Source organism: Equus caballus, chromosome 1, assembly GCF_041296265.1.
Source record: "Equus caballus isolate H_3958 breed thoroughbred chromosome 1, TB-T2T, whole genome shotgun sequence".
Classification (NCBI taxonomy): Eukaryota; Metazoa; Chordata; class Mammalia; order Perissodactyla; family Equidae; genus Equus; species Equus caballus.
In genome coordinates, this window is record NC_091684.1 from 175,208,841 (window position 1) to 175,235,710 (window position 26,870).

The 26,870-nt window shown below is 42.2% G+C and overlaps 1 protein-coding gene across 1 annotated transcript; it reads right to left on the minus strand.

Moving 5' to 3' along the window:
* Window positions 1-24,458: 24,458 nt before the first annotated feature.
* LOC111768663 (mast cell protease 8-like) lies at window positions 24,459-26,305 on the minus strand. Its single transcript, XM_023621957.2, has 4 exons — window positions 26,161-26,305; window positions 25,663-25,789; window positions 25,181-25,432; window positions 24,459-24,735 (listed from the first exon to the last, which is right to left on the minus strand). Exons 1-4 carry the CDS (start codon window positions 26,262-26,264, stop codon window positions 24,562-24,564), a joined length of 657 nt encoding a protein of 218 aa, XP_023477725.1. The 5' UTR covers window positions 26,265-26,305; the 3' UTR covers window positions 24,459-24,561.
* Window positions 26,306-26,870: the final 565 nt, after the last annotated feature.

Here is a 26,870-nt window from a genome sequence, read left to right on the forward strand (position 1 = left end):
ATCACCCTACTACTTGTTTTCTATTTGTTTCACTTGTTTCATGTTCTTTTTCTTTCCATTCTTTCCATTTGCCTTCTTTTGGGTTAATGAAGTATTTTTTTATTATTCCAATTGCCTCATCTTACAGCTTGTTAGTTATACACTATTTTTCTATTCTTTTAGTGGTTACCCTGCAGAGTAAAAAATAAAAGTCTGGATTTACGAAATGTAGTATAAGTTAGTACTTTTACCACTTCCTGGATAATTCAAGGCCATTAAAAGATTTTAACTTCATTTCCTTCCCTTTCATCTTTTGTGCTATTATCCCTCTTTCTTCCTTCTTCCTTCACTAAAGCAGAGTAAATTGCTTCTTATTGATGTTCTAATAGCAGTTTATAGCTATATCTATTATATCTTTTATTGTATTATAAGTAACTCTCTTTATATTTACTGCTCATGTGATATTCGAGCTTCTCAATCAGGGACTTTATTACACTTATCTTTGACACCATGGAGCCTAGCAGAGTACTTCAAATGGGGAGCCCTCATTGATAGTGGGTTGTATTTCACTGTTGAGTTTATGCCTATAGAAGCTGCCTCTGATTATGTAATGTGGGACCCTTAGAGCAACCAGCAATCTACTCATTACCTGGACTAGATTCTGTGAGGTTTGGAGGTGATGAACAGGAGTCAGAATATCATTCCTGAAGTGTTTGGGAGATTAATATGGTTGATGGGGAGTGTTAACCACATTTTGCCAAGCTCAGGAGATAGGAAGAAATTGAAACAGCATTAGGGTGGGGAATAGATAGTAAGGCAGTAGGGATGTATCAAGGGTTTAGAATCAGGCCCCAGTGCTCCAAAAGAGTGTCTAGAATCTACTGGGGAAGGGGGACAGATGATGATATAAACATGAAATAGACAGTGGTCCTGCCATTCAAGGACCCTGATCATACCAGGACTCAGGAAAAGGAGGGCTTTGTGAAGACGCAAGTAGGGTTGGGTGGTTGGGTGACTCATTTAGCTCCTATCTTCCTTTCTTTTTTTTCTTTTGGGCCCCCACCAGGTAAACAACATGCCCTTTAAGCATTTTCTTCTGAGCACAGTAGCCCATGGGAATGGTTATGTGAAGTCTGGACATTTTTTAGTGTGAAGTTCTTGGGGGATTGTTAGTCAGGTAGGGATTGGGGAAGTCCTGACTAGTCTAATGATTTGCCTTTAAAAAATTGCAGGATGTGAGTGACCAGTTTTCTCCAGACTCCTTCTTGAATTGGGAGATGGATCTTGAGAGTAACTTGGAAGGAAATGAAAACTAGATAAAGATGTTTGTTTCAAGCTCATCACTTTCTCATCATGAGCCTCATCAAGATCATGGGAGGTTCTGATTTTGACGGAAGTGGTCTTTTCTCTATCTTCTCAGTCAGCTATTTCAGAGAGCTGAAAAGGAACTCATGTTGTTTCTCAAAGGAAACATAAAAGAGTCCCAAGATAAGGGTGACACCCAAGACTTGTGACTCCCTCATCTACCCTTTCTTCAAAGCTCACTGCTTGAGGAGAATGGTGGTTACATTACGAAGATGGGTCTCTTAGCTCACTCTTGGGCCTGATCCTCACTTAAGCTTCCCTCTGGGACACAGGATGGGCCCTTCTCCCACTGAACTTCTTTGTTTCATTGCCCATCAGGTTATCTCAGCATCAGCTGGACAGATTTCAGGAGAACCTGGTTCTAGGAGGATCCTAGCCCTGGGTTCTGAGGAGAGTCTACAAAGGAGAGGGTCTTGTGTGGTGAATGGACTCCAAGTGCTCTGGTGGGGAGCAAATGAAGACCTGACTGGGGTGGGGAGGGGTTGAGGGCATTTAACTTAGAACAGAGTGGAATTGCCCTGGGTTGGAGCAGGGCAGGTGTTTATGACAGGTATTCTTAAGCTTTATATGGACTGTCATATGATACATATTTTGTTTGTACATATGCTTTCATATGTAAGATGGGAAAGGGAAGAGGTTGAATTCTGTGTACTTTCTGTCCAGGTTGGCATCTGAGTAGCCAGATGGCCACTTGGCCAGGAAGTTTGGGCTGTAAGCTTGTGGGAAAGGAGGTGGCTGGGTGAACTAAAGGCCTCTTGCTGCATTTAGGGGTTGCATCTTGGAAGAGTACTGGCCTGGTAGTTGGGAGACCAAAATCCCAATCGTAAGTCTGGGGATGACTCTCTGAAGGGTCCCCTGCAGTCTCTTCCCTTTCTGTTCCTCAGTTTCTTCATATTCTGAAGGAGGCAGTTGTTCTACGTCAGTGAGTGTCAAAATTTTTACTTTTTTCAGGCCAGGGATGTCTTTTTATACCTATGCGTGTACCTAAAACAGATAGAGATATGCTCTTCTGATTGAAGTGAGAGACTAGGGGGCCTGAGAATACCTCATTCATTGCCCTTCTCTCCCTTTCCACTTCCAGGGGCTCCACAGAGCAATTTAAAAGTCGTGGAACAAGATGATAAACAAACAATCTTTCATTCTAGTGCCAATAGAATGCATTTCTAGGACCAATGAACTAAAGAAAGGAAATCTTGGCAGGATTGATTCTACCCACTCATGAGCATTTCTTCATTTATTTGGTTCTTTTTTTTTTTTTGAGGAAGATTAGCCCTGAGCTAACATCCACCACCAATCCTCCTCTTTTTGCTGAGGAATATTGGCCCTGAGCTAACATCTGTGCCCATCTTCCTCTATTTTATATGTGGGCCGCCTGCCACAGCATGGCTTGATGAGTGGTGTGCAGGTCTGTGCCTGGCATCTGAACCGGCGAACCCCAGGCTGCAGAGGCAGAGGGTACGAACTTAACTGGTGGGCCACCAGGCTGGCCCCTTTGTTCTTTTTGATGACACTCATCAGAGTTTTGTAGTTTTCCTCATATAGGTCTTGTGTATATTTTGCTATATTTATATATCTATTTTATTTTTGTTGATGCTAATGTAAGTGGTATTGTGTTTTTAGTGTCAAATTCCACTTGTTCATTGCTGGTATAGAGGAAAGTGATTGACTGTTGTATATTAACCTTCTATCCTGTAACCTTGTTATAATTGCTTATTAGTTCTAGCAGTTTTTTTGTCCATTCTTTCAGATTTTCTACATAGAGAATCGTGTCATCTGCAAGTTAAGAGTTTTTTTTTCTTCCTTCCTAATCCATATAACTTTTATCTTTTTTGTCTTATTGCATTAGCTAGAAATTTCAGTATGATGTTAAAAGAAGTTGTGAGAGGGGACATCTTAAGGGAAAGCTGCTAGTTTCTCACCATTAAGTATGATTTTAACTGTAGATTTTTTGTAGATATTCTTTATCAAATTGAGGAAATTCCCTTCTATCTCTAGTTTACTGAAAGCTTTTATCATGAATGGGTATTAGAATTTGTCAATGCTTTTTTGACGTCTGTTGATACGATCATGTCATTTTTATTTTTTAGCCTGTTGATGTGATGGATTACATTAATTGATTTTTGAATGTTGAACCAGCCTTGTATACCTTGGGTAAATCCCATTTGGTCAGGGTGTATGATTTTTTAAATACATTGTTGGATTGAATTTGGTAATGTTTTGTTGAGAGTTTGTGCATCTCTGTTCATGAAATATATAGGTCTGTAGTTTCTTTTCTGGTAGCGTTTTTGTCTGGTTTGGGTGTTAAAGAATGCTGGCCTCATAGAATGAGTTAGAAGGTATTCCCTCTGTTTCTATCCTCTGAAAGAGATTGCAGAGAATTGGTATAATTTCTTCCTTAAATGTTTGGTAGAATTCACCAGTGAACCCATCTGGGCCTGGTACTTTCTGTTTTGGAAGGTTACTAATTACTGGTGATTTCTTTAATAGATATAGGCCTATTCAGATTGTCTATTTCTTCATGTAAGTTTTGGCAAATTGTATTTTTCAAGGAGTTAGTCCCTTTCATCAGTGTTATCAAATTTGTTGGCATACACTTATTCATGGCAGTCCTTTATTATTTTTCTAATGTCCATGAAATCTGTAGTGATGCCCTCTCTTTCATTTCTGCTATTACTAATTTCTGTCCTCTCTCTTTTTTCTTAGTTATCCTGGCTAGTGGCTTACTGATCTGTTGATCCTTTCAAAGCAGACCTCCACACCACTCATCAAGCCGTGCTGTAGTGGCATCCCACATACAAAATAGAGGAAGATTGGCAACAGATCTTATCTCAGGGCCCATCTTCCTCATCAAAAAAAACCCCCCAAAACCCCAAACCCTCCCCGAAGAACCAGCTTTTGCTTTCATTGATTTTTCTCTGTTCATTTCCTGTTTTCAATTTTACTGATTTCTGCTTTAATCCTTATTATTTCTTTTCTTTTGCTTACTTTGGATTTTACTTGCTCTTCCTTTTCTAGTTTATTAAGGTGGAAACTTAGATTATTGGTTTTAGATCTTTCTTCTTTTCTAATATATGCATTCACTGCTATAAATTTCACTCTTTCACTACATCCCACGAATTTTTGATAAATTGGGTTTTCATTTAGTTTAAAATATTTTCAAATTTCTATCATGACTTCTTCTTTCACCCAGGAATTACTTAGAAGAGTGTTGTTTAATCTCTGTGTATTTTGGGATTTTCCAGTTATCTTTCTGTTATTGATTTCTAGTTTAATTACATTTTGGTCTGAGAGCAGACATTGTATGATTTCTATTCTTTTAAATTTGTTAAGGTATGTTTTATGGCCCAGATCTTGATGAATATTCCATGCAAGCTTAGAAGAATGTGCATTCTGCTGTTGTTGGATGAAACAGTCTTTAGGTGTTGATTATATCCAGTTGGTTGATGGTGGTGTTGAGTTTGTGTAATTACTGATTTCCTGCCTGCTGAGTCTGTGCATTTCTGATAGAGGAGTGTTGAAGTCTTTTTGGTACTTTCTTAGGATTTTCATCTTTCTGCTTATGTTGCCTGTCTGTTCTTGCATACTGCATATATTTTATCCATTGGAGCCTTTAGCATATTAATCATAGTTGTTTTAAATTACCAGTCTGGTAATTCCAATATCTCTGCCATGTCTGGTTTTGATGCTTGCTATGTCTCTTCAAACTGTGGTTTTTTCCTTTTAGTATGCCTTGTAATTTTTTCTTGATAGGTGGACATGATGTATTGTGTAAAGGAACTGTTATAAATGGGGCTTTGGTAAAGTGGTGCTGAGGTGTGAGCAGAGAGGAGGCATTCTATAGTCCTATGATCAGGTCTCAGTCTTTTAGTGAGCCTCTGCCTCTGGACTGTGAACTTCACAAGTGTTTCTCAGTTTTTTCTCCTCTGTTAGATGGGACGGGATGGCTAGAGCTGACTAGAGTTGGATATTTTCCTTCCCCCAGGTCAGTTAGGCTCTGATAATACCTCAGCAGGTTAGGGTCTGGTTGACTAGTTTCTCCTGAGGGCAGGCCTTGTTAAGAAGAACAGAGTTCTCTACTGTATTTTAAAATGGTTCCTTTTCCCCTTCCCCTGCCAAAAGCATGAGGGGATTTTTCTCTGTTCTTTACTGTGAGAAGCGGTCAAGCTCCTGGAGATAAATCTCAAAAAATTGTGGATTCACTGGAAAATGAACAGTAGGCATAAGTTCAGGAGGGTCACAGATGACTGTGACAGGTAAGAGAGCAACTTTGTGGCTTTCCATTTTTGCCTGAGAGCACTCAATACTCCCCTAAACTATGGCAGAAAAAGGTTGTGGAATTACTGGTTAGAGATAGCAAAGGAAAGAATTAGAGTTGGCAGAGCAGTTGGAAATTAGGGTGGAATCCTAGGACTGAGGGATCTGAAGAAGAGGTAAAACCCCAAATCTGAGTATGAACTGTGCCCTTTTCCTAGCTGAGCACTAAACTACGCATAGTGTGGGGAAGACCCTATGGGGCCAGGCTGAATAAAAACAGCTAAGCAGAAATGTCAGCTGCTACACTCCACAGGGGAGACACAGTTTATAATCTGAGTCCCAGCAAGTTAAGTTCTTATCTGAGGAAAAAGCAACAATCTTCAGAAGAACGTAATAGGATCCAGAGTCACTATAGTGTGTATTACTACACTGTTGAAATTTTAGCCCCAAACTGCTAGATATGCAAGAAAAAAAAAAAGTTGATCCATACTCAGGAAAAAGAGCTGTCTACAGCAATTGATTAAAAGTGAGCCTGAAGGAAAGTGACACCAGGTGGTTACTCAAATCTACAGAAAGGCATGAAAAGCACTGGAGATGGTAAATATATGGGCCAATATAATAGATTATGTATATATATAGATGTATTTTTCTTTTCTTCACTTAATTTAGTCATATGAGGACTTAAAGCAAATTTAATAACTGTTGTTGAGTTTAAAATTTCATATATGTAGTATAAATAACACCAATAGCCCAAAGAATGGAGAGATCCCCATCTCCATCTCCATGAAACTATATGGTTGCAACATTCCTATGTTTTATTTGAAATAAGTGACGAATACTGTAATCTCTAGATTTACCACTAAAACTGAATGCTGAGATATAGCTAAAAGACAATAGAGGAATTGAAAAGGAATAATGAAAAAATATTGGACTGACACAAAACAGGGCAAGAAGAGTAACAGAGGAACAAAAACAGATGAGATAAATAGCAAAATAGCAGACTTAAATCTAACCATGGTAATAATTACACTAAATGTAAATGGCATAAACATTTTAATCAAGGGGCAGAGATTATCAAGGGATGAGAAACAACTATATGCTATCTACAAGTGACACACTTTAAGTACACAGAGACTAATGAGTTGATACTAAGAGGATAAAAAAAAGGTATGTCATTAAAACACTAATCAAAATAAAGCTGGAGTAGCTATATTAATATCAAACCAAATAGACTTCAAGTAGACTTCAAGACAAGGAATGTTACTACAGACATTGAAGGATAGTTCATAATGATAAAATGTCAATTTATCAGGAGGATATAATAACTATAAATGTACATGCACTTAACAGATGAAGCAAAAATAGAGTTAAGGGGAGAACTGACAAATTCACAGTTATACTTAGAGTTCTTCCACAAAACTCTCTCAGCAATTGATAGAACAACTAGACAAAAAACTCTGTATAGATATGAAAGACATTATTAATCACCTTAACCCGATTGATATTTATAGAACACTCCACTAAACAATTGCAGAATATATATTCTTTTCAAGTGTAAATGGAATGTTCACTAAGATAGACCAGATGCTGGGCTTAAACAAGTTCCAATGGATGTCGAAAGATTAACACAGGCTATGTTCTCTAATGGCAATGAAATTAAACCAGAAGCCAATAATAATATCTAGAAAAAGGCCAACAAATATATAGAAATTAAATAACACACTTCTATTTAACCCCTGGGTCAAAGAAGAAATTATGAAGAAAACTTATAAATATCTTGAATTAAATGATAATAAAAATAAAACATTTCAAAATATTTGACTGCAAATAAAGCAGTCTATAGTTTGTGTTTATTTTCTACAAGTAGAGAGGCCTAAAATCAATGATCTAAACTTCTACCACAAGAAGCTAGGAAACAAAGGGCACATCAAACCCAAATAAGTAGAAGAAAGGAAATAATAAATATGGGAGAATGAATCAATAGAGTAGAGTAAGCATTGGGAAGCTATAGCCGTGGGCCAAGCCTGGTCTGATTCCTCTTTTTGTACAGAATGAATTTTACAGATGAAAATTTGCAATGGATTTGATGTTAGGGAACACTAATGTTGAACCTCAATTAAGTAAAATCTTATCCTCTTTTAGGGTTCCATTCTTCTCATTAGTAGATCTTTACTACAAGAAATTATATTCTATTATTATTATTATATTTTGAATTTCAGTAAAATGTTTATAGAAATTTGTCAATAAAATTTGTTTTCACTCTTGGTATATAAGTATTTGCATAATATTCTGGATTTTGCCCTTTGGCCCCACAAATCCTAAAATATTTCCTATCGGCCTTTTACAGAAAAAGTTTGCTAACCTATGGAACAGACAATTGACAAATTATAAAGAAAAATCAATAAAATAGAAAACTGGTTATTTGGAAATATCACTAAAAAAAAGAAAGCCTATATTAATTATCTGTCACTGTGTAACATTACCCTCAAACCTAGTGACTGAAAACAACAACTATTTACTTTCTCATGGTTAAGATCTAAGTGCAGCTTAGCTGGGTGGTTCTGGCTCAGGGTCTCTCATAGTGTCACTATCAAGGTGACTACCAGGGTTTCAGTCATCTCAAATGTGACTGTGGGAGGTTCTGCTTCCAAATTCACTCCTGGGGCTGTTGGCAGGCCTCAGTATCTTGTCACGTAGACTACCCCACAGAAAGGCCTCATGACATGGCAGCTATCTTCCCCTAGCGTGAATGATCCAAGACAAAGTGAAAGAGGCTTCCAGATGGAAGTCATATTTTTTTAAGATCCTAATCTTGGAAGTGACCTACCATCACTTCTGCCATATTGCATTTATAGAAGTGACTCAATAGGTCTAGCCAACACTCAAGGGGAGGGGATTACAAGAGAGTTTGTAAACCAAGAAGTGAGAACCACTAGGGGCCATGTTGGAGGCTATTTACCACAAACCTCTATCTGGATTGAGGAAGAAAAAAAGTGAGAAAAGATTCAAATCACCAATATCAAGAATGAAATAGAGGACACCACTAAATATCCTGAGAACAATAAAAAATAGTAAAGCAGTGTTATGAACAACTTTAGGTTAATAAATTTTACACCATAGATAAAATGGAGAAATTCCTTGAAACACATGAATTACCAAATCTGACACAAGAAAGATAAAATATTGAATTTGTAGTTGAAATCTGCCCACAAGAACTTTTCAGGCTCACATGCCGTCAATGGTGAATTCTGGTACACACATACACACTCACAAACATACATGTACTACAGATGGATTTGCTTCACAAACGTGAATGCAAAAGTCCTTGATGAAATATTGGAAAATTGAATTCCGATATATATAAGAAGGGTAATGTGTCATATCCAAGTGGGGTTTATTCCAGGAATGCAAGATCAATTTAACATTCAAAATTCAATTAGGTAATTCACCATATTAATAACATAAAGAAGAAAAACCATATGATCATTTCAATAGTTGTATAAAAAGCATTTGTCAAAATTCAACTCCCATTGACAATAAAAACCTGTCATCAAACTAGGAATAGAAAAGAATTCCCTTAACTTGATAAAGGAAATCTATGAAAAGCCTACAGTCAACATAATACTTGTTAGCGAAAGACTGAATCCTTCCCCCAAATATTGGGAACAAGGCAAGGATGTCCTCTGTCATCACTTGTTCAACAAGGGCAGCACGCTTTCCTGCCAGAGTTCTGCTGCTGAGGTTTCCTTAAGAGAGAAGAGTGCAGGGCCATGGTGGTGGGGCTGGCCTCTGGGATGGTCAGGAAGGAATTGTCTCCTGGAGGTGAGCACCATGAGGCATGGAAATCTTTTCAGCAGGGCAGCTGGAGGCAGAGAGCTGCTTGGGAAGTACTGACAGGCAGAGAAAGACATGGGAGTGGGACATGTCTGGCCTGGGTGTTTCCTGGGGACTGAGTCCTGAGACTGGGCGGTGCTCTGGGCTCTAAGTAATTGTTACAGAGAGGAAGGGCCGAATGGGGGACTCTTTCCCTGCCTTCTCCTCTCCCCTCCCCACCATCAAGTATTCTTTCCATTTGCCAGTGCAAACATTTAATAATGAGACAGTTATCCTCCCAGGCATGCTAGTAAAGGAGAATTCCTGTGGGTAGATGGTAGCAAATATAGAGATTGACTGAGTATTATCAAAGATGTATTGTTGATTAAAACTTTATTGATAAGTGTCTTACACTGAATATTAGGCTAATGACTTTCTGATAGGAATACCCATGAAATAATGGTCACATTTATCAGAGCGTTGCTGTGTATAGTTGCTTGGATTTGATAAAATATGTCCTCAGTGATTATTCCATTTAAGATCATGGAAAGTGCAGTTCAGATGGTAAATGTCACACTGCAAAGAGTAATTAACATTTTTTTCAATTATTTTCTTGAGGTCATAATGGTGTGTAACATTGTGTAATTTCAGGTGTACATTATCAGTTTCTGTATAGACTGCAAGAGTAATTTATATTTTGATAGAGGTAGAAAAATCTGCCAGCTCATTCTGTAAGGTTACCTTAAGAAGGCATTTAAAGCATGATTTTAAATTAAGTGACTTCAGGAATCTTTTCTTTGAATATGGGCTAATCTTTAGGGTAAAAGTCATGTTATTTTGGTCAACATTTTCTGTGAAGTTTTGTGTATGTTTAGAGTATCAAAACAAGAAGCAGACCTCCTCACATTGAAAATGAGAACACTGGTCCACAGTACGGTGGGAGTTGGTGTGGTGAAGGGTTTAGGAGAAGGACTCTGGCTGTGATGGCCACGAGGGCTGCTTCCATCTCTTGGCCACTGTGAATAGTGCTGCTGTGAACATGGGCGTTTGTTAGCTATTTTTAAGCAAGCAAATATTTTTTTTCTTCTAGTATTTATATATTTTTTACATTTAGAAAAAATGTCCAGTTTTCTCTTTTGCCCCAAATAACTACCTAGTTGTTCTAACACCATTTATTAAAAGTTTATTGTTTCCCAGTGATTTGCGATACCAACTTTCCCATGTATTAAATTAGGCCTTGTATGGAATTTCAGTTCTATCCTTTGTTCTGCCTGTCCCACACACACCATGGCACACAGTTTTAGAGCATACAGTCATCCCTCAGTATCCGAGGGGGATGGGTTCCAGGAAACCAGCAGATATAAAAATCTGCGGATGTTCAAGTCCCACGTATTAAATGACAAAATATTTGCATATAAGCTATGTGTGTCTTCCCTTTTCATACATTTTATATTATCTCTATTAAGCATAATACATAATAAAATGAAAATGCTATAGTTGTTAATACTATAGTTATTGTTTAGGGAATAATGACAAAAAAAAGTCTGTACGTGTTCAGTAAGACAACCATCATAGGCTTTTCGATCCCCATTGGTTGAATCTGCCGGGGATATGGAAGGTGGATTGCACTTTAATATTATTAGGGGGTCTCTGGTAGGGTGGAGAGTAGAGAGCCTTGCCCTGGGCAGAGAGGTGTCCTTCCATCCCTTCCCAAGGCCATGAGGGGAGGGGAGATGAGGGATTAGATGGCTTGGAGGAGGGAAGAAGCTCATCCTGATCTCCAGGACACTGTAGGGGATTCATTTGTCCTGAGGAAGAGACCCCTTTTTCCTGGATTTGCTCAGACTCAGTCCTGGCATATATTTGTTGTGTACTGAATGATGTTGACTGAACAAATGAGAAATAGGTTATTTACACTCTAGATGTGGTCATTTATTAAGGCTATGGCAACACCCTTGGAGCTGGCCTCTGCCCCAGAGTAGTCAGTCACAAGCAGGGTCTTAGTCTGAGCCCACTGTTTGAAGTGTCTCCTTGATCTCGTTATCCAGGGCAGGAAGCTGGAAATGGTGGTAAAGACTGCTGGAGGAATCCTCATCCTATTTTCATAGGATACGATGCCCTGGGCCTCATGGTGACACACCAGGGGGCCTCTGGTGTACTGGTGTGGGTGATGAGAACAGATGCGAAGTTGGGCTTCCCCACTCCTCCTGCCCTAAGGCACAGCCCTCAGAGAAGGCAGGCACAGGTGGGGTGTTTGAGATGGGAGGGCAGGGGACATAGTGACCTCGAATTTTACTTCTTCTGCAATAAATTGAAAGATAGCTTCAATTCATATTTTGAACCCCAATGCGTGCCTTCCGTTTCCTCCTCTTGCTCTTTTTGATCGTGTTCTTCCTTTCTCCTCATTTACACTGGCCTGTTCCCTCTCCCCTAGACCTACCTGGTCTCTTTGTCACCCCTTCATTGCTAGAACCCTGCTTTCAGATGGCCCTCCGTATGATATCTTCTGGGCCTGTGTGACTGGTCACCTAGGATTCTCCTTAGTTCCTCACCTTCCCCAGCAGAGAGCTGCCGTCAGCACAAAGTCTTCTTGCACCAGGAACCCTCAGCAAGTGCCCAAACCCTTTGGAGTCTGGGTCTGAAGATATGCCATGTAGGGATGGGAATGAGGCTTGGCCTCTTGGCCTCTGATGATCTCCCCTGGAAGGAAACATTCGGTACTTATCTCTGTGCTTGTGGACTCACTGGTGTGCCACCAATTTGGTAGCTCCAGAAAGGCTAGAGGATGTGGAGGCAGATGAGAGGATGCAGAGGAAAGAGGAGTTGGGCGTGAGAGTTGCGATCTGCTCCACACATTGGGGGAGAGCTCCAGGGTTCTTCAGGAAACACTGCTGACTCCTCATCCCAGACCCCAGCTCCTCCCAACTCCTCCAAAGGAGGAGAAGAACCCTTGCTCCAGGCATGGCCAGCTTCAGCCTCACATATTGAGGAGAGATGCTCTACTCTCTGATTGGCAAATCCAGAGCCTTCTGGAGTGGCCTCTCCCTGAATTTCTCTGGTACTTTCTTTCTCAGGGAACTTCCCAGATCCCTCTGAGTCCAGCTCATGGTCAGCTCATGACCAACAGGGGACTGGTTTTGAGATTCTAGATGTGAGCTGATGGGACTGTTATTGCTGTCTCCTTATGGCCTCGGCTCTGACACATGGGCAGCAGAATGAATTTAGAGAGCACATTTATATAGCACATTCTAGGTGCCAGGGGCAAGTCAAGAATTTTATGTACACCAACTAATTTGCTTCTCATAGCAAGTGTATGAGGAAGGCATTGAAATGATTGCTATTTTATGTTTGGGGAGCCTGGGAGCTGTGAATTCAAGTAACTTGCCCTGCGATCCTGAGGTAGGCAGTGCCTAGGCAGTCTGGCTCCAGGGTCTGTGAGAAGGGTCGGATCTCTGAGGTTGGAATGGTCGCTCACCAGCCCCAGCCCTGGGGGTAGGAGAAAGGCCACCAGGAGCAGGAGCGGCTGCATCTTCCTCGGAAGCCTGCCCAATGAGTTGCTGCTGGTGCTTCTTCCTGCCGGACTTTCGTCCCCAGAGACAGGAAGGAAGGGTGGGGCTGGTGGTCAGAATTCACAGTCTCATTCTCCTGCTGGTGCGATAGGTTTCATCACCCAGCTGCCCAGGAGGCTGCCCACCACTGCCAGTGATATGGGGAAGAAAGAGTCATCCCAGCCAGCACTACCATCCCCTCGACAACCGCTGAGTCAGTGCTGGGAGCAGAAATGGGATCCCAGGGTGATGAAGGGGTGCTTGGAGCTTGTGACCTAGAATCCTAAACCTGCCAAATTCAATAATTTCCTGACAATGCATGAAAGCTGGTGGCAGCCTATTTCCTCTATTTGCTTGTCTCCAGAATTAGAGCTCAGTCATCTGGAATTGCAGTTTCTCTAAATGAATATGTTTCCTGGATTCCTTAGTCATATATACTTAGCAAGACATGGACAAGGGCGAATGAAACACAAGTGTGTTGTGAGGTGTGATGTGGTGAGGACACCAGGAACAAATCAAAGGACACACAAGAGGAAAAGGGGAAGCCTGCCTGTCTTCATCTCTCGCCCTTGGCCACCCTGTGGAGACCCTGGTGCTTCCACTTCTTTCTAGAAGTCTCAAGGCAGGTTGAGTAGCTCTCTCTCCTGAGTGGCTGGAGTGCGCTGCCAGAGAAGGAAAAGGGAAGAGCAAGGCTCTGCCACTGACAATTACTTTCTCAGGTCACTGGAGCCCCAACAAACTTTCAGGGGAAATTGTGACCCAGTTGAAGACTTCTCTTTTCCTGCTCCCTATTCAAGGCAAAGGCCTTTGTGTCCCAGAAGTTTCCCTGCACACAGAAGAGGACTAGTGACTTGATTCTGTTGAGAGCTGCCCGACCGTGGCTGGAAAGCATCTGAGATCCTCTTCATCCATGATGTGAGAGACCAATCAACCTAAGCAGCATTCTGTGCCCCAGGGGTGGTGTCTTCTAAGAAGGGGGTACCTCTGTGCCATGCTACCTGTAATACATAAAGACCTGGAAAATGTAGCAACATGGAGAGTTAGGCCCAGCAAGACACTGCAGAGAAACACAGAAAGTTGTTAGACACCCTAAAAATACTTAGAAGATTCTGTGTATGCACAGAAAAGCATTATAATACAGCATAATTTTGGCAAAAACATCAGAATTGAAAACTAATACAATTCTCAATCTTTCATGGATTGTGATAGACCCCCTTAAAAATGTTATGAAAGTTAAGGATCCTCTCGTATATAAATATCCACAGGTTTCCACTTATTTTCAGAGCTGCAAAGAACTTCATCCCTTCTCTAATGTGTGCTCAGTGAACGCCACCTCATAAAATTTCTTTATGCATGTGAAAAGTAAGATGCAGAGAAAGGGAAAAAAGAAAAATTGTTACAAAAGCTTTATTAATGCCTTAGCATTTGGAGTAATTTTAATTTATTGTTATGTAATTTTTTCCAACATCTTATTTGTTTTAAAAACATTAGTCTAATTTAGGAAAAAAAAGAGAGGAAAGGGATAAAGAACACCTTGAGAAGAAAGGGGAATAAAAAATATACATCCAATGATCTGAATAGAGATGTGGATAGGGGATTTTGTTAACAGTGACGTAGGATTTCATGCCAATTTTCCCACTAAAAAGAATTAAAAAACCCCAACTGTTTAAAATGTCTAAAACCTTCAAAAGCCTTGGAGAACTGCCAACACAAGAGTAATTATCAGGTGCAAACTGCAGGAATCATAGGAGTCCAATTAGGTAGCTACTATTGTTCTGAGAGAATTTGCTGAACCCACAAAATATGAACTTATGTTTTGTTGAGCATGTAAGGGAGGAGGTGTGGAAATCCAAGACCAAGACCCACACAAACAGGTCTAATCAGAGACCCTCCCCACAGTAAGCTGAACCCTTAAACGTCTACCCTCAAAGTAGCAAAGAAGAGGTAGGGCTAGTCCTTGCAAGTAATTTCATGAAAGGTTGGAATTACTTGGACTTTTCATGGAATCTCAAACCTAAGTTAATGTGGTAATGGATGGTGTCTCAAAATACCTGGCAGAATCTAATGCAAATCTAGAAGAAATTCACTGAATTCAAGGATTCGAATTATATCTGAAAATTATTCAGGCAAAGAAGTAAGACTCCATGAAGGGGCCAGCCCAGTGGTGTAGTAGTTAATTTTGCGCACTCTGCTTTGGTGGCCCGGAGTTCGTGGGTTCAGATCCTGGGCACGGACCTACACACTGCTTGTCAAGCCATGCTGTAGTGGCATCCCACATACAAAATAGGGTAAGATTGGCAGAGATATTAGCTCGCGGACAATCTTCCTCACCAAAAACACAACAAAACAACACAAACAAACAAACAAAAGAAATAAGACACCATGACTAAGAAACAATAGACAGTAAGAACAGAGGAAAAAACTTTAATTATTTGGATAATATTACTACAATTATAAAATACAGATTACAAAACCATTATGCTGAAATAAAAACAAGCTTTAAAGGAGCTGCAGGGAACATGAACCTTAACCTTTTAAGAGACACTTAAGAACAGCTAAATGTAGAGATATTACATGTTCGTGGATTGGAAGACTAAGTACTATAAAAATGTCAATTCTCCAAAACTGATCTATAGTTTTGTTGCACCTAAGAGGTATTTTATAGAACTTAGATTCTAAATATACGCATGAATATACAAAGGGCCGACAATAGCCAAGACACTCTTGAAGAATAAGACAGGAGGTCCTGCTTCAGCCAATAAAGCCACAGAAATGAAGAGAGTATTGATGTGGGCATAGAGACAGAGACTAATGCACTGGAAATGGACATCCCACACACGTTTGGACACTGACACACACATTTATGAAGACCTGATTTATGATGGAGTTTGCGTGGCAGAGCAATAGGGAAAAGACTGTTTTCTTTTTTCTCTCCAAAAAATGGTGCTAGGACAAAAGGTGTCTTTATGGTGTCCTATAGGGACACATATTTTCTACATGGAAAAATATAAAACTTGGCCTTTAACTCACACCATATTCAAAAATCCATTTTTGGTGGTTTTGCATCCAAGTGTGACTAAATATTTGAAAATATATATAGCAATATCTTCATGATAGGTAAAGGTTTCAAATGCTGTGCATAAAAGCACTAATCATAAAGAAAAGGATTGATGAATTTGATACATTAAAATTGAGAGAAACAAAAGACAATTTGTAGAGGGAGCAAAGATGCGTAACACACATAACTAACAAAGGACTTATATTCTAATCATATAAAGAGCTTCTATAAATCAGTATGAAAAAGATAATCAGCTCAGTAGAATGGGCAAAAGACTTGAACAGCCTCATCTCAAAAGATCGGTGGTTACCAGGGGAAAGAGGAGGGTGGGGGAGGGCACAAAGGGTGAAGTGGTGTACCCACGACACGACTAACAATAATGTACAACTGAAATTTCACAAGGTTGTAAACTATCATAATCTTGATAAAAAAAAAAAGAGGAACTGCAGGTGGCCAATAACACGTGAAGAGGTGTTACTCTCGGTAGATAGCAGAGAACCACCAATGTAAATCACAGTGAGATACCAGTTACAGTCAGCAGGTCGGTTCTTTCCTCACTCCTAGATATACACCCTAGAGAAACAGGTGCACACTTCTACCAGATGCATGTCTGAGAAGGGCATAGTGGCATTATTCAAAGAGGAAAAGAGTCGAAAGGTCGACAAACAGCAGCACGAATAACCAAATTGTACATTCATATAATGAAATATTGCATGGCAATGAAAATGAACAAACTATTGCCATGTGCAGCTACACAAATGAATCCTACAAACATGATGTTGTGAGAAAGAACCCAAGAAGACTACATTCAGTATGATTCTCTTTATAGAAAGCCCACGACTAGGCAAAAAGTAGCTATATTGGATAGAAATGCATACATAGGTGTTAAAGGCGTGATGAAAAGCAAGGAAGTGGTTCTCACAAAGTCATGATGGTGGTTAACACTGGGGTTAGAGGGCAGAGAGGGCATTTTGACCAGGGAGAGATATATGGTGGATTTCTGGAATGTGGACCATGCTCTATTTCTTGACATATATTTTAGTGCTTGCCTTGTAATTATTCTTTAAACTGTACATTTATGATTTGTTCACTTTTCATGTGTGTATATTTTGCAATAAAATTTTTAAAAAGTCCGTTTTCCAGAGGGTGGGGATTTGAGAGAACATTTGGATGGAGAATGGAATGTGTGAGAATAGATAAGGACATGTATGTCTTTAATGTTTTTATTTTCTGTTTTAATAAAAAATTTGTAATATTAAAATAAATAAGATTGTGATTTGTTTCACAGCATCCATAGCTGTTACACGTACTTTGGACTGTTTTATTATATTTCCGTCAGTTACAACTTTTTCTCCTCTAGGATGTTGGGACATTAAAGTCCTGTGCTTCCCACATCCTCCCTGGGCCCCCTAGGCTGCCAACAATGCAAATCTTCTGGGCAGGCTGATGCTGGGTCACTTCCTCTCTCTCCCTCTGATGCTGCTGTAGTGAGAAACCGATCTCATTGCTCTTGGCTTTGTAGGAGAGCAATGTGCGACTGAGCCATTCCAGACATCCTCAGGGCTGCCTTAATGTCATTCTCAGAAGGACGTTTTGGAAGCTCCTTGGGAAGTTTCTACTGATGAGCTTGTTATGTTTCATGGAGTGTTAGTGGGAGAAGCCTGTGCCCGTGCCATTGTCTTCCCACCATGTGTCTGATGGGAGCCAGACTGTCTTTCCAAGAATTAGACTGTGCTGCTGTCCTTGTAGGAAAGAGCAGGTGAAAAGGGCATTCAGTGGAATCTGCATACAGTCCTCTCATCAGAGTAGTCAGTGGGAAAGAGGGCCCCAGACCCTGCATGTGGCAGAGAAAGATTTGAAAAAAGGTGCAAGACCCTCAGTGGTTCTTGCCAGAAGAGCTTACTTCTGAGACTGAGCTGCTGACCCTGGGGCTCTGGGTAAATATAGGAAGAGGTGGAATTGGACATATTCCCTAAGACCATATTCCACAAATGCTCAGACAGTCCAAATATTCAAGATGGGAGAGTGGTAATAGACATTGTGATATATTCATGGGATGAAATGCTGTCCAGCTGTTAAAAAACATCATTTTTAGAAGACTGATTAGTGGCATGGAGCAATTTGTGTCATCTGATATTACCTGGAATAAATAGAATGTAGAATGGTGTATACATATTTGATACTAATTCTGTTAAAGTGAAAGACATGAAACCAGAACAACCATTGTATGTGACTCTTATTTTCACCTTTCTATTATCCAACTTTTTTCTATAATGGAAATATATTAGTTTTATAGGCAGAAAGAGATTTAGGGCGTATGATCCCTATAAACAGCAAACACTATTAAGCATCGTGGTCGAGATGAGCTGGCAGTTTAGTGAAACAATTTCCTTTTCTTCCAGGGGACACAGGTGAACCACATTTGTAGTCTCACTTGAGGTCTCGAGGTCTTGGCTGTGTGACTGTTGCAGCAAATGGGAGGTGAGTGGAAATGCTGTGGGCACCTTCCAGACCTGGCTCCACATACTCCTGGGCCTGACCATGTAGACTCCTCCCCTTCTAGAGTTTTATGCTGGTGAACCGGGGAACATGGATGTCATCTTCAGAGGACTGATCCTGGTCCCTTAATCATGGGTTGACCATATAATTATTGTCCAGACTGGGCCACTTGAGAGTAGAAGGGGCACTACTCACCAGGAAACTCATTTTGGGCTTTGTGTGAGCAAGAAATAGACTTCTATTGTGTTAGTGATTGAAATGTTACAGTCTATCAGTTACAATAGTTAGGGTTATCTTAACTAACATACGGACCAACTTACTTAAGCCTACCTTTTTCTGGATTGGAATACTTTTTAAAATGAAATTATTATAGTAAATATACAATTTAAAATATTGAATAAATTAAAAAATAGAAAGAAGAAAACTGTCAGCCTTAATCTCAGCACCCAACTGACCACTGTTAACAGATGTATTTCCAGCTACGATTTTTCTGTGTATATTTTTATATAAGTTTGATCACAATATATTTAGTTTTGAATCCTATAGTTTACATTATTCAGCATAAACATTTCCCTGATTTTATTAAAAATCTATTATTGAGTATTGTTTTAGATGTCACTTATATTTACTAAATAGGCTTTTAAGTTGTATAAGTAATACATAAAAGTTGTAGAAAAATTAGGAAAATGGATATGTAAGAAGAAAAAAAAGCCTAAAAGGAAAATATGTGTATAAGCAAAAATTTGATTGTAGTATATACTGCTCTCTAAGTGCTTTTGACTTAAATATACCTGGTGAACATTCTTCCATCTGACAAAATGTAATTTTATCTCAAAAATTTAAGGTTTCCATAGTGCTTAGTCCTGTGTAACTTTTTAAAAGCTGATATCCAAGTTAGTGCTGAACCTTGGCATTGTTTCTATGGCTTGACTTGTGTAACAAATCTGTAAAGAATAACCTTGTCCGCTTTTCTCAGTGTGGTTGATGGCTAGGTGAAAGACTCCTTTTTTTCGTTTAAAGCCTTTATGTACAAGGTGTGAAAATGCCATTTTCTCAGTGACCATACTGAATGTAAGCATCATTAGTTTTGTAAATATTTCATGATTATATAAAAATAAAATTATTAATATTTCCATTAGCATTGATTAATTAGTGAGATTTTAGTTTTTTTCCAAATGTTTATTAGTTTTTTTAATAACATGCCTATTAATGTTCTCACCCTAGTTTCCTAGATCCATGGATAATGCAGATGTTAAGAGCTCAAGAATCCATAATGTACATGTGCCATATTTTACCATTTTCCTATTTTGGACATTAATACTGATTCCAATATGGAGTCCATTATTAAATAATAGTGTGATGAACATCTTCATGAATAACCCACACATGCGCACATACATACACACACATACTTTAGACCTCACATAGGAATCAGTCCCAGAAGAAAAATCACTAGATGAAGAGAGAGAAATAGATGTAAACTGACTTTGAAACCATTTTAAGGAAACAGATACCATCAAGAGCACCCCAGTCTTCCTGATGCTACAGGCATTATTAGGTAATCGTTTTCCTTCCTAACGTGTGTCATTCTACGTCAAATGCTCCTGTCAGATGTGAGGGGGAACTGACCCACCAGGCACTGTCCTTCAAGACCACACACCCATGTCCCTGGTGGCAGATATCCCTGGCTACTCTCTCGCTGGCTCTGGCTTACACCCTGGGGCTCCGTGGAGCTCCTCATGGCTGACTTTCTGGGGTCTCTAATTCTGTAGTGTGACGGCTTCTTCTAAGAGTGTCCTTTTGCACTGCTGTGACCCGAAGTTGTCCCCTGGCTCCTGCACCTTCTACTGTTTGCTTATTTATCTCCACATGTGCATTCAGCTCTTCCCTCCCCTGTGCTTCTACCGGTGCTGTGAGCCCCAGGTGAGGCTTGGCAGATGGACATGGGGACAGTCTTGACTGAAAAATAAGCTTTTGCAGTGTCCCAGTGGTGTAGTGGTTAAGTTTGTGTGCTCTGCTTCGGCAGCCTGGGGTTCGTAGGTTGGGATCCTGGGCACAGACCTACGCACTGCTTGTGAAGCCATGCTGTGGTGGCATCCCACATACAAAATAGAGGAAGATGGACACAGATGTTAGCTCAAGGCCAATCTTCCTTAGCAAAAAGGGGAAGATTGGCGACAGATGTTAGCTCAGGCCTAATCTGCCTCACCAAAAAAAAAAAAAAAAAGCTTTTATTTGCTTTTTGTTATTTTTCAGTGTGCTAGGCTTTGCTTTTTATATCCATGTGATTGATTTGTTATTCTTTTTAGTGCAGTTCCTTCTCTTTTTGATATTGGTCCTAATTGATTCAATATTTGTCCAGCTCTCATGAATTTGTTGTGTTCTGTCCCGTCCAACTCACTGGTGGTGCTGTTTGAAGGATCAAGACACTAAATAAGGTCATATGGGTCACAATGAACGGTCTTGTCCTTGAAACATGGCATTTTGTGAGTTTGTGGACTGGGGCCCATGCCTTCTACATGTAAATAAATAAAGATAAGGCTGCCCAGGTGCCTCCTCCCTCCCTCCCTCCCCTCCAGACATCAACTCCACTGAGCGCAGACTGGGGACCTCAGGACCTGTGAGTCTCTGAGTCTTTTCCAATGTTACATGGCCCTTGTGGAATTGAACAAGGTCACCCATGTGAAACTGTAATGTGCAATACAGATAAAATAAGAGAATTTAATTATTTTCAAGACAATCATGAGGATTCCAAATACAGATACATCTGCCAAACTGACCTGCCTGGGGGAAGGGGAGGAATCAGGGGAGTTTAGAGGAAATTTCTCCTGACTGTAAGTTCCCCAGTATCAGGGATAGAGCCTGTTATGTGCCTGGCACAAATAGAGAGACCAACACTTGATGTATTGATGGATGGCCAGGCGGTACTTTCCAGCCCAGCAACACTGGAGCCCTCAGGTTACAAAGCTGCCATAACCCAGGTTGCCAGCAGGGGGCATCAGGCCAGGCTGAAAGGGACTGAGGCTGCTGAGTGACTCCACAGGCCATGGTGGCTGAGGCCCTGGGGGATGCTGGGCTGGCTGGAGGAACCAAACTGTCTCTGCTCAGGTGGGAAGTGGGTACTGGCCCCTCTGATAGGCATCAGGTGGGCTGGCAGATCAGGTATGACAGAAACATGCAATAGAGGAGAATTCACATGGGGCTTTTGGAAGTCTGTTAGGGAGGTGAGAGAGAGACTGGCTCAAGACAGGGTGGCCTGGAAGGGAAAGGAGCTGGTGGCCAGGGCAGTCACATGGACAACAAGTGCTGGAGTGGGACGGTCAGCCAGGGAGGAAGGTTGACTGAGCTCAGTGCTGGGCCCAGGACAGGGCAGGGAATGGGACCAGAGTGAGGGCTGGGGGCCATCGTAAGAGCGTCTGAGCCTCCGAATCTGCAGATGGTCCTGGCTGTGGGAGAAGCTATTCTTGCTGGAGAGAGAGGCCCTGGAAGCAGGAAACTCAGTGCCCACGGCCTGGCCCTCTGGCCTCCTGGGTCCATGGAGTTGCTCCCCTTCGACTGCCCTGCTCCTCTCTCTGTCAAATTCTTGGGGGGTTGGTGATGGTGGTCGGCTTAGAGATGTTAAGAAATTTCTTGGGCCCAGAAAGGATCAATTTTTGGGGAAGAAGATTGTTGTTTTATAATGGGCAACCTTTAGACTCAGCCCTTGCATGTGGACTGGAGCCTTCACTTAGCTTTAGGCTGACTTTTGGTGAGGATATTGCTGATGGGATTCAAGGTCACCAGGATGGGGGCAGGGCACTGTGTGGAGCAACCGAGGGCCTGGGAAGGCAGGGGGAGGTGGGGCTGAAAATGGGTGTCACAGGGTGTCTGGCAGAGCCAAGGCAACAGGGGAGCCCTGTGTGCAGTCATCCAGCCCCTTCTGAGATCAACTGCACCCTGGGCTCCTCTCCTGGGCAGAGGTGAGTTAGTGAGGACACCAAGAAATGTTACTGGTTGTTAAGCTGGATCCAGAGACAACTCTCACTACTGCAGCCATTTTGTCTGATCTGCCCTTTCCTGAGTTGGAGTGAGAGATTTTAATTACTTGTCTTTGTAGCTTCACATTCTCTGCCTTCTATGAACAGCCCCCTTCCCAGCTGATAAGAGAGAGGCTCACACACTAATCTTTTAGTGAACACCCTTCTTTCCAGCCATCCATGTTGAGTGTCTATGTAGAATTGGACTTATTAATCTAGGTTTAGGATGGGAGCTGGGGTCTAGAAAGTTCTTGGGCTCAAATTGAGGAAAATCCCTGACTGTGCTGGGCAGAAGTGTCAGGAATACAGAGGGTTTTGTGAGATGGGCTGGAGCCTCTGGAATGGGGATGGTTACTCACCTGTCCCAGGCTTGGGGTGCAGAAGAAAGGCCAAGCAGAGCAGGAGCCGCTGCATCTTCCCTGAAGCTCTGCTCAGGTCAGAGCTGCTGGTGTTTCTTCCTTCCAGACACACGGTCCCCGAGGGGAAGGCAGTGGTGTGGCCCAGGACCCCACAGACCTCCTAGACCTGTGCTTCTGGTTTCCTTGCATCATCTGCAAGGTGGTTTGTCAAAGTTATCTGGCTTGCGGTAGATGACAGTAGCTCCGTCACCAGCCACACTTGCACTCTCAGTGCTGAGTCACAAGGTGAAAGCAAGAAGAAAGAACAAGAAAGCAAAACCTGTGCTGCAGCCAGCAGAGAAGCTGGACCCCAGAAGTCCCTCAGTGACTGAATCAAGAATGTCTCCATTTCTCAGCTCTGTTCTTTTCCAAGGATGGATGGATGAAGTCATGAATAATTACTTAGCAAGCTAGGTCAAGGGAGGTGAGCAACATGGCTCCTGCCCTCAGAAGCTGATGGTCAGCCAGAATAGACTGAGAATCGGTGGTTAGAGTACAGGCTGGTAAGGGCTGTGGTGGGGGTCTTCTTGCTGGTGTGAGATAGAGACTGGACCTGCCTTAGGAGCATGTAGAGCCGGACACACCCAAACAGCCCCAATGGTAACCCCGCTTCCCGTCTGACCACCATTCCAGCCTTGTATTTTTGGAATATTTGGAAACATGTCTTTAGGTGTAAATATTCTGCAAGAAAGAGAGCTTCCTTTATCCCACCATTTTGAACAAAGTCCTGACTTGATATTCATTGGGCCAAAACAAAGCATCATTGGGTTCATCAGAATTTAGTGGCCTGATTGGTTATACTTGGATCATTTAGCACACCTGGACCTGAGGTGGGGACTGTTCCACCCAAATCTTAGTGCCTGTCTTTTTGGGAAGGGGCTCCTCCTCAAGAAATGCTGGTTACTATTGCCAGGTGGTGGGGAAGTGGATGTCAATCATCCAAATAATTACTACCCACCAGGTATTCTCTGTCCAGGGTCCAGTGAACCACGGCTCTGATGTCCCTGGTCCTAACAATTATAAGCATTTGCAAACAGATTATCCCAACACTCTCACCAGTGTGCTGACAGATGAAGGAGTAATGGAAAAGGAAGTCATTATGAGTTCTAAATAGCCAAATCCCAATTCTGTTAAAGCAACAGCATCTTATGAAGACATAGAAAAAGAGGGAAAGGCAGAATGCTTAAGCATTAATGATGATGCTTGCTGGGTGGTGGAATTCTCAGTAATTTTAATTTTCTTATTGATACATTCTACCTTTAACTATCTTTCTATGATGAATATGTATTACCCTTCTACCCAATATACATTTTCCCGTAGTCAAAGCACACATCAAGGGCAAACATTCAGCAAACCACTTCTTCTTTCCAGTCTAACCTTCTCTAAGCTGGGTGTTTTAAAAATGAGATTACTTTTCTGAATTCATTGTTCTATACAAGATGTAGAGATTGTTGAAAAATAGAAGCAAAATTTCCTCAATAAGCTATACGCTAGGGTCAATTTTAGTGATAAAAGGAGGAATCAATGGTTTCTACTCTAGAGATGAAAATTTATTAAGTCCCTGGCAGCCTCTACTCCACCCGCCTCTGCACAGTGCAATTCTGGCCTCTGTCCCACAGAAGATGGATGGATCAATCCTGGGGGCACCTGAGTCTGGTCCCTGCTGCCTGAACTATTGTGCTTTTTATCCAGGGCAAAAAGCTTGAGATCCTGGTGAAGATATGTGGAGGTTTCCCATTTCTTTTTCCAAAGGAGACAATGCCCTGGGCCATGTTGTTACACACGAGGCGGCCCCTGGAGTCCCCCTGTGGACAGAGAAGGGAGAAGTCTCAGTCGATCCTCTGGCTGCCCCCTTCTCGGCTTCATATCCTCCCGGGTGCTCTCCTGCCCCCATCTCAGGGCCCAGCTGTTCGGATGGGTAGCGGCTGAGTGGTCACCATTCACCTTGGCTCTGAGTGTTAGGGAGATTGGTGGATGCTCTGTGATCTGTCTGCACCTTGAGCCTGTGTCCTGGCTGTGTTCTCTCTCCAGCTCAACCCAGTCCCAGGCCCTCCTCTTGTTTTCCCATGGACAAAGGCCAAGAGATTGGCTGGAGAAAGATGCCTGGGCCCCACATGCTAGGAACAGCATGCCTCCACCCATGAGTGGACCCAGGTCAACCATTGGCTTAGGGTGGGAGAAGGCCTGGCCTTGTCACCCCAGCATCACTGTGTCCCTGGGGCAAGGCTGGGAAGACACTTGTCTTCTTACGCTTGTAGTGGCCTTCTTGTTGTTAGGGTTCCTCACACACAGCTGGATGGAGTTGTAGTTTTTGAAGAGGTCCTTGCACTTCTGCTCATTCTGTACTTCTAGATCCATCTCCTGGAGTGTGTTTGCCTTTTTGCCACTTGCCTGTTTCCCATAGCCTGCCACACTGCACACCTGCCCCGGCCTCAGCCAGTCCTGGCTCTGCAGCAGAGTGATGGTCTTCACAGCCCAATTGAGTTGAGCCTTGTTTTGCAGCTGGTCAGAAAGGTGAGAGACGGCAGTTCAGGTCCCTCCCTCCAGTTGGGCTCAGAGCCAGGGATGAGGTTGCTTGTACCCCACTCCACCAGAGTCTCCCGAGCCCCCTTCTATTACATTGACCCAGTACAGCAGACAGGTGGGAGGAGAGGAGGGGACTGAGACCCTGAATGAGCTGTTTGCTCCCTTGTAACCTGTGTGAGTGCACCTGAAATTCAGCAAGCTGGTACCTTCAGTAGCCTGATGTCGTTGACCTTTGAATTATCGTTGTGAGGGAAGGATTTGAGCACAGGAATGACCTGCTGGCTGTTTTCCATTTTTCTGATCTTGTGAGCACCCAGGATGACACTTATTTTTCTGTGAAGAAAAGGTGGATTGGGTGAGTCACAGGAGATACGGCTCAGTCTGTGAGAGATAGATTGAAGTTCCAGCCAAAGGTGCACCTACAGCTGAGTCAGACAGGGAGGAAGGGAAAAGTGAACAGTGTCACTATGCTCTGCTGCGTAGCAGTGACCCAGCCTGGTTCTTCAGCAGCCTGTATGTCACCCAGGCCTCTGTCCACACGCTCCACCCCTGAATCCCACACTCACTGTGTCCTGGCCTGAGCAGATCAGATTGCTCCTCTGATTGGTCATTGGCTCTCTGTGCTCAGGGACCTTCTTGAGTTACAGGCCCTGGGACAGTAGCTGGGGTTTCCAGGAAGACAAGGACTCACTTGGGCTCCTCACCTTCCATTACAGTGAACTGCTCCCAGCACGAAGTTGTCTTGTACCAGGAACCTTTCGCATTTGCTCCCACCACCTATGTCATTGTAGGAAAGTACAGACACCATGTGGGGCCGGGAGTGTGGTCTGGCCTCTCTGCCCCATCTGATCTTCCCTGAAAGAGAAAATTGCTGGATCTCTGTGTTCATGGCAAACAGTGGCTAGTCACTGCCTGGTGGCCTAAACCCATGGGATGTTCAGAGGCTGGGGTGGTTGTATTGTCCTCAGGGACCCAACACAATGAGATGGGACTGTGGGCTTCAGAGGGCAGCTGGCATGCTTGCAGCAGGACTTGTTTCCTAGCTTTGTTCTCAGTTTCCTCCTGCAGAGATGAGGCACTCAGCCCTTGTTCTGGAGCAAACACACTTCATATACATGTTAAGGGGACTGTCCTAGAAGCCCTGGAAATTACTTTCTCTGACCTACCCTGGTTGCTTCTTTGTCTCTAGCTTCTCAGACTCCTGTGTCCTTACTTCCAGAATGAGCCTAATCTGAGACCTGAACATTTTGAGCTCACGGAGCTGAATACTATGCCTTCTTTCCCCCTAATCCTTGGTCAGGCACGTAGTACATACCCCAGAAATGCTTGCTGGGTACATGAATGAACATTCCTCAATTTGCTCTGGTCAGCAGCCAGGGAGGAGCAGTCCTTATTCAATCTGAACCCCGGCACA